Here is a 12815-nt window from a genome sequence, read left to right on the forward strand (position 1 = left end):
CTGCATTAAAGACAACTCAGAAGTGGGAATTTCTTTTTCTTTTACTCCCAAGCCAGAAGGATAAATTATAGTGTCATTCTGAAAAGTGTGAGCTTTGACATTAAAAATTGAAATGCTCAAACCCCATTTACGGTATAACGTCTTCAGCTCAGAATCTTTCCCAGTTCTGAGTTGTTTTTATAAACACCTCATTAGACACTTAAAATTACTTGGTATGGATATAGAAGGCAATAATGAGGAAATGTTTTATTAATATCTTAATCTGCAAAATAAGCATGAGCAATGCTCATTAAAATAATACTTGAAAATAAAAGGAGGTACTTGAAATGTATAAGCCTCAGCAAAATGAAAAGAAAAAAATCTCTTAGCAGTAGCATCTATAAAGTATGTCTTGCAAGAAAGCAGCATGTCAAGGTTATAAAAGAAGGCATAAATATATCCCAAGCAAGACAGAAGTCAAAGATACATTGTATGTGATCAAGTATTTACACAAAGGCATGCGATGTGTTGTTTATCTTTATTTGTACATAGATTATAACATGCAATTGAAATCATAAGAAATGCACATGCAAAACATGCAAGACCCCTCTATCGATCGTCAGTTCCAGTTTCTGATTGTAAAGAGACATCTTCACTACATATCACAGCATATACGATCAAAAACACACTGACAACACCATCCAGCATCTACTGTACAGATCAGCTTTCAAACAATGACCTAATAGATTGCTGAATTCATTAATGAATAAATCATTATTATTTTTTATTATTATTGAAACAAATAATATCATATCAGAAGCCCTGTACTAATTACATACATTTTGAAGATTGGGGAGGCACTTTTGTTTTTACTGTTTCATAAATAACACAGAAGTGTTTTCCTTGCAAACCCTGACCTTAGTTGTTTTTTCACCCCTTTTTCTCCCCAGTTGCACCCAGCCAATTACCTCACTCTGTTGAGCCGTCCCGGTTGCTGCTCCACCACCTCTGCCAATCCAGGGAGGGCTGCAGACTACCACATGCCTCCTCCGACACATATGGAGTCGCCAGCTGCTTCTTTTCACCCGACAGTGAGGAGTTTCGCCAGGGGGGCATAGCGCGTGGGAGGATCACGCTAGTCTCCCAAGTCCCCCCACCCCCAAACACCAGAGGAGGCGCTAGGGCAGCGACCAGGACACATACCCATAGCCGGCTTTCCACCTGCAGACATGGCCAATTGTGTCTGTAGGGACGCCCGACCAAGCTGGAGGTAAAACAGGGATTCGAACCAGCGATCCCCATGTTAGTAGGCAACGGAATAGACCACTATGCTACTCGGATGCCCCTGACCTTAGTTTTGAAGAAAGCTTATTCTGCTATTGTTGCTCAAGCCCTGCGCACCTAACAAGCAGGATTTAAAAGACTAAAAATTAAATCCTCTTTGTGACATAAACAACAAAGCTACATTTTTCAAGAGTTTGTGTTCAAGTTGCTAGAGATGACAAGCATGCTCTTAATAAAATACAGGCTGCCACAACAGAGCTAATGCTACTGGAAGAGGGCTACTACCTCCCACACAATGTAGCTGTAAAACCAAGATATACTGTACAGTATGATGTGATGCAGTGAACTATATATTTGGAATGCAGATAGAAATAAAATGCATGCAGACACTGGACTCAAAGGAAAACAGAAAGATGAAAAAAGACCCAATATGCATGCAATCAAAAACTTAATCCAAATTAATATTCTGAAAGAATATACCACATGTTCATTTAGATAAATACATAAACACAAAGACTTGAAATGACAGACACGTGCAGATGTTAGAGTAATATGCATTGCTAAAAATAAGGAGTATTAGTGCTGAGTGCATGCAATAAATGTCCCAAATATAAAATACCGAATAGGAAAAGTGTGACTGGCGAGGCTGTTTTTTACCTTCGCTGTCTGACATGGTGCCCTGAAGGTCATCCAACAGGGCATAGCCTCTACCCCTTGTGGGCTCCTCCCTGATATGCTGCTGTTGCTGGGGGTCCTGCAAAGATAGACAGGAGCCAAACTGGTCCCTTGAATCAGCCGAAATGGGTGGCAGAGGTCCCGCCGATGCTCGAGCCATTCCCATTGGCTGACCGACAGGACTCAATGGACTCTCCTCCTCAGAGTTCTGAGCCACTATAGGGATTCGACCACGCCCACTTTGCACAATGGGCAGGCTGGTGGGTTTGGTCCGACCTGAAGGTGTTTGAAAGCTTGACCCATCCCCAGAAGTTTCACCATCTCCCTTGAGTCTAAGGGAGGAGCTGGAGGGGTCTCTTTTGATGGACAAGTCCAGACCATAGCAAGAAGTAGGCCTGGATGAGGGTCTAGAGCGACTGCCACTGGGATAGGCAGAATCAAGACCCAAACTTTGGCCAAGGTTAAGTGACCCGGCCAAGTTGGCCCCCAAGGTGGAGCCCAGGTATTTCTGCTGCTCTGCAATATTCTTGCGTAGACCGAAGGTAATCTCATCCTGCATGAGTCGGCTAGATCTTGGGGACCCAGTGCTAGACCCCAGATAGCTGCTATAGTCTGTGTCCAAACCTCTGTTGTCTGTAATAGAGGAATATTTGGAGGAAATCTTGGGCTCTATAAGTGGAGTTTTGTGTTTTTGGTACAGCATGGATGCTGGAAGTTGCTTAGCTGCCTGCTTCTCCAGAGTAAGCCGGCTGATGCTGTATTTCTCAGACTTTGGGTAGTGTCTCTGAGAATAACTGGAAATGCCAGAGCTAGGAGCGTAGTAGTGATGAGAAAGACCAGTAAGTTGTTCCAGGCTTTCTGTCCCACCTGTGCTTCTCCTAAACTCCTGCTTCAGCTGCTGCTTTAGCAGCTTTAACTCATAGGGCTCCTCCATGGAGTCCTCTTCATCAGGGGTTTTTCCATATGTATGCAGCCTGGAGGTTGAACCCAAGTAGTCAGTAGACCCCAGATCCGCAGCACTTCTGCGTAGCAGTTTCTCTGCTTTGGCTAGTTCCCTCTCAGCTAAACTGTAGGATGAGGACAGGCTGGTGGAGCCCTTGGCCAATTCTGCAGCATCTTCCAGTAACATATAACTCCGTGGTGTATGGTGATCCACATCTGTGTAATAGGATTCAGAGACAGTTGACATTGGGCTGCTTGCTATACTTCCCCCCTCAAGGGCTCGCAGGTCAAGGTGATTGCCATATTTGTCATACTTGACTCCCAAGAAGGCTGATGATGTAGGGTCAGGCTGGCGGCTGATGACGTCATATTTGGTTGCGTCCAGCTCTGAGAGGAGGGCTGCTTGTCTGGCTGCTTTCTGCTGAAGTAAAAGCATCTGGTGATAGCTCTGTTGCTGGGAACTAGTGAGTGAGGGGACAGAGGAGTAGATGGATTGAGATGGGTAGGACTGGGGAGTTTGGTAGAGAGATTGCTGGTATTGACTTTGAGGGTACTGATACTGGGAATATTTCCCATACTCGTGTTTGGTTTGAGGTGGGACAAAATCATCTAGTTCAGACTGTGGTGCTGTCCTGGGACGTTCAAGACCATGGCCTCCAATCTCTTCATCTTCACCATCTCCGATGCCACTTCTCGTCTCTCGAATATTGCTGACCTCACTGTCTGACATGTAGTCTCTGTCCTCAGCCACGCTCTGCAAATAGGCTCTCTCCCTCTTCTCTCTCTCCTTTAGTAATGCATCCTTTCTGCGATTAATGCCCATCTCCAAATACCTCAGCTTGGCATCAATCTCTTTCTCCTCTTCATCTAGCTCTGCCTGCTTCTTGCGAAGCTTTGATGACTCACGTTCCACCAGGTCCAGCTCTCGGTCTATGTCTTGTAAGATCTTGGCACGTGCCATATTCGAATTTCGGCACATTCTTCTGCGGGCAGAGCCTGTGCTGTATGCTGGCTGGCCACTGGTGGTTGACTCATCCTCTGATGGTGGATTGGGAAGAGTTCTCTTCACCTTCTTTTGCGTGCCTGTTGGTGTGCCCCCTGAGCCTTTTCCCTTTGGGAAAAAAAAACCCAAATAGCTGGGGTCAGGGAGACTGATTGGAAGGTTGTAAACTTCAAACATAGTAGTTCTTTTTTTCTCCACAGGAATAAGTTGTTACAAAAAATGAAGAATGATGCACTCTGAAACTTGTTACACAGATTAAATCAAGATGAGGAAATTGCTAAATATTTTATCATTTCAATTATTGAATCAAATTAAAAATGGGCAAAAACATGAGAAAAATGTTGTGCCCCTTTTCCTTAATTATAATAAGTTATGAATAAAACAGAGAATTGTAAGAAAGCTTACTGAAGAAAAGAAAAAAAAGCATTTATTGATCATACTATGTACTTCCCAATAAGATGTGTATTCTTGCCCGTAAATATTACCCCCTGCTCCTTAACTGGAACGACCAGGATTTCACTCCCACCTAAAATGACCATGGCTGGTCAAAATGACCACCGGTTTTTAAACTCGATATTCTGTCAAGATAAATACCCAATTGATACATTAATGCATTGCATATGTTAGTATATGTCTGTTAGGAAATGACTGATAAAAAATTAACATTTTAACAACTATAATACTATTTTTAAACTATTTAACTTTCAGAGAGACATGGTCGAACTTGAATGTGTTAGGTAGATCTTATCGTAACTTTTTTTGTGCAATTGATCTAAAACTCATTTTAATACAAATATATGCAATTTTAGGAGCATTCAGGGAGCAGCAAGTCTGTATCTTTTTCCCCCCCACAAATTTATTAAACTTTGAAAATCCAAAACAGTCAAAATGACCGGCTTGGTCGTTCTAGTGTTAAATTTTAGCCTCTTGAGCTTGGTCTCAAAAGAAGTAGAAGTCATTTATACACATTAAGCCCCAGTGAATCTCTGACAGCTCAATATTTTCTTGCAAGCTCAGCTTTTCCCCCATCCTTTTTATGCATGTAGTATGAGATTCTCAACAGTCAATCGCCCAGCCAGAAACCTGACTTCCATACCCCATGAGAGCTAGAAACAAAATAAGCCTAAGTAGAGAATGTATAACCTTGGAATAAATCCTTCAGTTATTTCTACTTCATTTCCTTGCATTATATTTGCAGCCCAAAATAAAATTAGAGCATTAGCTGTGACTGTTTCCTTTAAGTGTTGCCCATAAAAGATAATGAGGAGGAAGTGAATTAATTTTAACATAGAGTGCTACTAAATTTCATCTTTTACAATAGCTTATTCTTATTGACATTCCAGACAGCATTTCTTATCTTCAGTGGAGGCCTTGTGAGTCATCTCCTCGTGTGTGATCTCGCACAGATGAATAGCCTCCATGGAGGATGAGTGGAAGTCAATAGAAATAATAATAATGGCAGTAAACCACATAAATTAAAGGACTCATGTACTTTTTCTGATTTACATCCAACAGCACTGCAACATTAATTTCGACAGTTCCAAAGTTCAGACATATATTCTAGTCTAATAAGGTCAGCCTGCTAATCAGTCAAAGTGATGTATAATGAAATGAAATGAAGAATACATTTATAACCTTATCACAGCTAATGCTGTATGTGACGATCTTCAATTTCCTAATATCACTCTGCTATATCAGTGAGATGAAATTTATTTTATTTAGCTTGAAAGGAACATACTGCTGTGCATCAACCCACCAGGATACCATGTCAAAACTGCAATACAAAGCACTGTGAAGTAAGTATGAAGACGAGGCAAATCCTTCAGAAAATTCTCTCAGTATTACAGGCTACAGTTCAGAAGCTACATGACAATACAAATAAATCTCCTTTACTGCAGCAATGCCTTGGAAAGGGCATGCTATTAGTGAATCACATTAAAATGAACAACAGGCTCAAACATGAGAATAAAGCCTGAGGTTGCAATAATGAGCCAGAATGAACCAAAACTGCCCTATGACTTCATTTCAGTTTCAAAGCTGTGCATGCTGGATATATGTCCCGTACTACAGTTTTTATTGTTAAAAAGTCTTTATCCTAAAACTCCTTTGGTATTACCAGCAGGAAACAGTTAAAAAGAAATAATACATTCATCTTCACACAAGCATTATCAACATACTTATGGGCGTATCATGATTTGCCACTGTAAGCATCTTTTGTCCTAATTGGGATTTATGAGAATTACATGCATTATACTCACAGTATATCCATCGCCATACTGCGTGCCAGCCGATGACCTGTCTTCTCCTGTTGGACTCATGGGCTTAGGGTCAGACATGGATCTCTGCATGGTCTTTGGTCCCCTTGGGCTTGCCGGAGAGGCTTTAGAGGATTCGGTGCCTCCTCTCAGTTTCTGAGGGCTTGTATCACCCAACGATTTCTCATAGGACACAAACTCAAGGGATTTGCTCGGGGATATACAAGGGGATATAGGAGAGTAGAGCACTTTAGGGGATTTTGGAGGTGCCTGAAGGGTGGAAGAGTCAGCTTTGAGGTTGGGAGACTGACCTATTTCTAGAGGTGTGGGTCGTTTCTTTGGTGAGGTTCTTTCAGAGTCAGAGAGCTCCATCTTCGTGTCCATTCTGATGTTTCCCTCTGTGTCAGTCTGTATGGAGATCTCTGTGTGGGCTTGGAGAGACATATCTGACTGACCACTTCTATCTCCTCTTGCGGTACGAGGCCGGCTTCGCCGGCCCCTGTTCTGCACCTCCCACTCCTCCTGATCCTCATCATCAGTCTGCACACAACTGTCAACACTCTTTTTAGCACTCCTCTTCTTCCTCCCTGCTGTGTAGGCTTTGCTGACAGAATCGTCCTCTTCATCTGTTTGGCACCCGCTGTCTGTGATCTTTCTGGAAAGCACTGTACCATCAGGTCCAATAACAACTGCTTCCTGTGGACCGTACCCAGGTATGTCTCCACCTGGGTACATCTGCCGAAGCTTTTGCTCCTCTAACTGCAACCGAAGCTGTTCTTGGAGTCTCTGAATCTGCTCAAGCTGCTGTTGTTGCTGGGCATAGGTTTCTTTTTGCATCATGAGATGAGCCTGCCTCTCCTCCTCCTGCTGGGCAAGGATCTGCTGCTTCATGACTTGCAGCTCCTCTAGCTCCTTCTGCACCAGGAGTTGCTCCTGTTCACGGAAGCGCTGTATTTCCTGCCGCTCCCACTCCAGCTCCTCGGCCAGTCGTTGCTGTTTGAGCTTCTCCATCTCTAGCCTCTCACGCTCTGCCTGGTACTGGCCGTCCCCAGGAACCATTGGTGAGGACAGAGCCTCCAGTGAGGCAGCTATGGCCTCCAGGGATGCATCTGTGTAAGTATCCAGGGACAGTGAGGACATGGCTGTGGTGACAGCATCAGCAGTGGAACTAACCTCTTTGGAAATCTCCAGATTGAGCGGGGCATCCTCTTGCTCTTCAGCTGCAGTGATGGAGATAGTTGAGAGAAAGCTATGGGAGCGTGTGAGTGGCAGGTTTTGGAGGTTAGACAGTGATGGCATAGTGTCACTGGTATGCATACCTGACAAAGTGTTGTATGAAGTGCTAAATATGGAGCCTGGTTGGGTGGTAATGGCATAAGTGGATGGGACTGGTGCAGCGACAGAAGAATAAACAATCCCATTTGATGATCTGAGGACGCTGCTTGTGCCAAAATGTGTACCAACAGCACCTGTGACTCTGGCTTGGGAATAGGGTGGAATTGTCATTCCTGAATATGCCCCTTTTTTGGAGTAATCCACAGCTTCACCTGTCAAAAGTCAAAAATATTAATTGAGTCCAAACAATGCAGATAATCTTAATAATGAAGAGGTAGACAGCACACCATGCTTCATCCACATGATAAAAAGGGGGGGGAAATGAAAATAAAAAATGAAAAACCCTTCAGTCTCCAGGAGTGCAACAAGCCCAATCACTATACAACAGTATGCAGGCACATGCAAAAAAATGTCTTTATGGAAAAAGAAAAAAAGAAAAAAAAGAGAGAACAACGAAAGTCCATGCAAATCATGATGACAGATGAACGAAACAAGCAAAAATCAGAGCAAAAAATGCCACATGTATTAGCTATGAATAAGTGGAGGCAGTTCAAATTGACATTTCAGGGAGAGGTCTGCAATATCACTCCACTGACCTGCCTCGGAAATCTTAGCAGAGGTAAGGTCTACGGCACCCTCTGTGGTACCATTGAAATTATAGCTGTTCTTGCTCTTATAGAGGAAAAGGCCAGCCTCTGCCAGATTGGTGTCAGACATTGATGGTTTGATTCCACCAAAGCCTCTCATGCCATAGGGTGAGCGGCCATACTGGTAATGGTCATCTCTGTATCCGAAACGGTCTTCCGGCAGAGGTGTGGTAGGCTGCTGAGTGGTGCAACTCCCCGCAAATGGAAGTTTGTATACAACATCACAACATACTGCTCTTTTCCCTGCAGTTAGATCCACGGGTTTGCCATCATCTTCTGTGATCACAGCTGTGACCACTTCTGCTGAAGAAGCATCTACTGATACCACAGTGTTAAAAGGTTTTGTTGTGCTAAGGTCCATGGCTCCTGCTACTGTAGCTGTGCCAGTAGTTAATCCATTGGCCACACAACCAAGAACTCGTGTCGGAATGCTTGTAACAGGAGGAGACTGGAGCGTTCCTCCACCTATACTAGATCCAACTGACAGGTTGATAGGGATTTCAACATTGGAGCTAGTCGATGGCTGAGAATCGATTGGCCGATAGACAATTTGAGAAACAGGCTCGAATGCTTTGTTTTTTGTCAGTTGCAAGGGCACAGTAGATGCTTGGGAAGTGTTCATGCTGTCATATTGTTGAATAGTGGCAGCACAGGTTACGATGGTGATGCTGTCGGTAACTATGGAAAAAGTTGATGATTCAGCACTCAGGTTGACCACAGGTGACTGAACTGCACTGTTCTGACGAGCGTTGATGTCAGTTGCACAGGACTGACGTCTCGATTCTGAGCCATTAGACAGATCCACACCTTTCAGCTCTGATTCTGGGTCAACCTTCATGGTCCTAAGGTCTACCACCTCACCAGGCTGGTAAACCTGTCCATTCTGCTGTGACGGCTGGGGTTTCTCCATTGAGACCGGAATACCATTCGCCCTCGGAGCTGGCACTGGGGGGGGTGTCCGTTCATGCACCACAGAGACAGTGGTTCTTTGGACCTCTGTGGTGACCACTTGAGAGACAAGGTTTGGCATAATCACAGCTGGCTGCGCTTTGGCAGATACAGCCTCAATAATGTGACAAGAACTTGACACATGCTTTTCTGGGCTGCAAATTTCTTGGCTTTCTATGGACTCAGTGACTCGGGTATATGCCAGGGGTACCTTGGTTGTTTGCTGAGAGGATGGTTGTGGATACTGATAAGGATATGACTGTTGCTGCTGCTGATGACTTTGAGGGGGAGGTTGTCTTGAAGGAGATGCTGGACCAGGAATAGAAGGGGCTTGGGTTGAGACACCCTCAACAGGGGAACTAGGCTGTGATGGCAGTGTGATCACAACATACGTGTCACGAAGATTACTGGCGTATCTTGGTGAAGAGGGTGATTTTGGCGAGGGATGAAATTGCTTGCTTTCAGAAGAGGGACTCAAATTCAGCGCTATGTCTGCTGGGCCAGTGGCAAGTACAGTGGGTCTTGGTGGATGTGGGACATGAGCAGGCGAAGATGGCTGGGAGCCAGGTTTTGGTGCTATGGGTGGTTTGAAACCATCCCCTGGTCTGTGACTGTACCCCATACCTGCAGGAATAGATGGCTTTGGGGGAACTGGAGGAGGAACATGAGGTTTGTATGTTGGTGCCACCACTTGTCGTACAGATGGCCCTTGGGCTGTTGTCACAGCTACTTGTTCTGGCCTGAGTGGGGTTGCTGAAGCCTGAGGTGGAAGTGGAACTGGAGCTTTCCTGGGGAAAACAGTAGGTTTTGGTGGGGTGGGTGGAGGTGGTGGAGGTGCAGATGGTACATCTGCTTTTTCCTGAGAGTTAGCTCTGCGTAAGATGTTTGGCTTAGGGGGCACAGGTGGGGCAGTTGATACAACACTGGGTACTGTGGAAGTATACTGAGGAACTGTAGGCAAGGGTGATACACTGGCAATCACAGGCGCTGATGGTCTGAGCGGTATACTGGAAAGGTCCACAGCATCAGGTTGGGATGCTACTGTGGTGGTCTGTGGTTGCTGATCAGAAGAAGAAACCTGACTAACTACTGCTGTGGGTTTCATTTCTGGCACTGGTGTTACTGATGGTACATCTGATGAATCCTTTCTCTCTTCTTCCCTCTTAACTACGCTCATCTCCTCATCAGAAGATATTTCTCCTGAAGAGCACTGTGTCACCTTTAAGTCTGGAATAGGGTGGAGTGCTTTTCTTGATGCAGTGCCTTCCACCTCTGGTTCCTGTTGAGTTGGACTAGTCCCAGGAGTCAGTACCTTCCTCATAAGCTCTTCATAGGCAGCCTCGGCATCGAGTAATGGCCTTCCATCCTTACCAAGTGTTACTGTGCTGTGCTCAGATGCTGCATTCTCAGCAGGTTGCAAGACTATCTCTGGTTTGATGTTTTTTGTTAGTGGCTGCATCTTTTGATATTCCTGCTCCAGCTGTATAAATTCTTTTCTCTTCTTCATCATGTCTTCGTAAACTTCATCTGGGGATCTCAGCTTTTTGGGCTGAGCCGGAAGAATAATTTTTTCAGTCTCTTCCAACTCAGCTTTTCTATTATCTATAAGGGTTTCATAGGCATAGTCCTCAATGAGCATGCCCCCATAAAGAGACTCTTTCTCTGGTTGTACCTCTTCCCTCTCAGCTGTTGGAGATTTAGCCCTCAACATGATCTCCTCATAAGCCTCGTCAGCAGTTTTGAGAATTTTTTTCATTGGTTTGTCAGCATTTTGGTCATCAGTTGGAGAGTGAAGAGATACTGACATAGGCAACTGATAAGTTTTCTGGACAGCTGCAATCTTTGCTGCATGGATTTCAAACCCTTCAGGCTCTGACTCGATACTGGGGGAGAAATCTGAGCAAGAGGACCGTCTGATCTCCTCCATTTCAGCTTCTTGCCTCAGTTCCTCCGTTGGTGAGGCATCTTCAATAGGGGACAGGTTGCTCGGTGGTGTTTTAGGACGCTCTCGTCTCCGTTGAGCTCGAATCTCTTCTTTGTCTTTCTTGGATTTCTTTCCAGAGCCCTTCTGTTTCTCTTGCTCTCTAAGTAGCTCTTCTTCCTCACGTAATTCCTCTTCCTCAGAAGAGTCTTCAATAGTTGGCAGCACTTGGCCAGGTTGTCTGTGTTTGGCTTTCCTGTGTTGTTTCCCTTCCCCAGAGCGGATATGGCTTGTGCTACTACTGTCACTGTCTTCATCCAGTGAGGAAAGGGAAGTTGGCGATGTACCAGGAGTGAAGCTGGATGCATGCAGACTGGATGACCCCTCACCTTTTGACCGGTCATCGGGTGAGTCTGTGAGACTTTCCATTTCAACCTCTCCATCATCACTAGGAACACACACAGGAATGCTAGATGCACTGAGCTCAATAGTTCGGAATTTGCGTACTGCAATGCCACTCTCTGTCACCCCATCTCTGGACTCTGGTTCTCCCGCTATTCCTTTCTCATCAGGTTTTTCCAAAGATGAGTGCAGTTGTTTGTCATCTTCATCCTCCGGGCTTATTGTGCTCTTCTTGAGAAGTCGTCTAACTTTTCCCGATGAACTCCTATCTGTAGCATCCCGTTTCTCCTGACCCATCCGTTTCTTCTCCTCCTCTTTGATCTTTCGTCGGATGAGGTTTTCTTCATCAGATAGAGAGGCATCCTCATTCTCACTCATTTCCATGATTTGTTTTCGGATAAAGTCCTCCTCATCTCCAGACACGGGGCTCTCTTTTCCAAAGCTCTCACTGCTGTCATCCAATGAGTCACCCCTGATATCAAAGGGTACCAACAGTTTTCTCTTTGAAGTGCCAAAGGTATCATTCTTCTCAGAAAGTTCTCTGTCATCTTCTGAGATAGGAGAATCAGGTGAGAGAGGAACCACCTCTAGTTTACGCCTAGTTTTCAGGGTGTCAGTAGGTTTGTCCTCCTCATCCTTTGGTTGTGTGCTTGCCTGGGCCTCAAGAATAGGAAGCACTGTGCTCTCCAGCTTGGCTAGGTCTGAGGGGCTGGTGGGACTTGTCTCTTTAGCAGTGATTTCTCTTTCTTGAGGCTCTTTCAGGGTTTCCCTCATGTCTTTCGACTGTTGGAATGAAGAAAGATACAATTATAATGCAATTCCTTACATACTATCATAAAAACAGTATAGGTATTAGTGAGTATATTGAATACACAGTATGAACACTGATTCTTGAAGGGCAGACAATGTGGATGGAAAATTTTTAGAGGCAAAAGAAGGCATGCTCAAATGGTTTGAATAGATTAATTTAAATAAATTTCTTAACTGAGAATTTGTTTATTGAGTTTGTTATACAGGTTTATTATAGAGGGTTATTGTTCATTTCAGTTTATTATTATTATTTTGTTTTTATCTGTTTTTCCTTTTTTATATGTTCGAAATAAAAAATAAAACCTGAAAGTTTGAAAAAAATAGCTTGAAAAAATAAATTCTTGATAAAATTTAGTTGCAACACAATAATGAAACTGTTTTTCATACTTTAAGAATCATATTCAGTCTACTGTTTAGATTTCGTTTAAGAGACAACTGGTTTTTTCTGTCTTGGTTTTTTTTTTTGTGTGCGTTTGCTTTTTAAACATAGGGTTCCCATGACAAATTATTACAATAAGTAGCACAAAAATAAAATGAAGGACTTGAGGCATATCAGTGTATGGTAAAGTTTAGCTGCACTGTACATATTAATGCTTTTTTGCAAATTGTAATGT

The 12815-nt window shown here is 44.0% G+C and overlaps 1 protein-coding gene across 1 annotated transcript in view; it reads right to left on the reverse strand.

Annotated features, from left to right (window-relative positions):
- pcloa (piccolo presynaptic cytomatrix protein a) overlaps positions 1–12815 on the reverse strand; it is a 94649-nt gene that overhangs the window by 37158 nt on the left and 44676 nt on the right. Inside the window, exons 6-8 of the mRNA XM_056277081.1 lie at positions 8070–12160; positions 6142–7685; positions 1921–3991 (exon numbers count right to left, since the gene is read on the reverse strand). Of these exons, the coding sequence (XP_056133056.1) occupies positions 1921–3991; positions 6142–7685; positions 8070–12160 (7706 nt within the window). The remainder of the gene's footprint in view (positions 1–1920; positions 3992–6141; positions 7686–8069; positions 12161–12815) is intronic.

Source organism: Lampris incognitus, chromosome 3, assembly GCF_029633865.1.
Source record: "Lampris incognitus isolate fLamInc1 chromosome 3, fLamInc1.hap2, whole genome shotgun sequence".
NCBI lineage: Eukaryota > Metazoa > Chordata > Actinopteri > Lampriformes > Lampridae > Lampris > Lampris incognitus.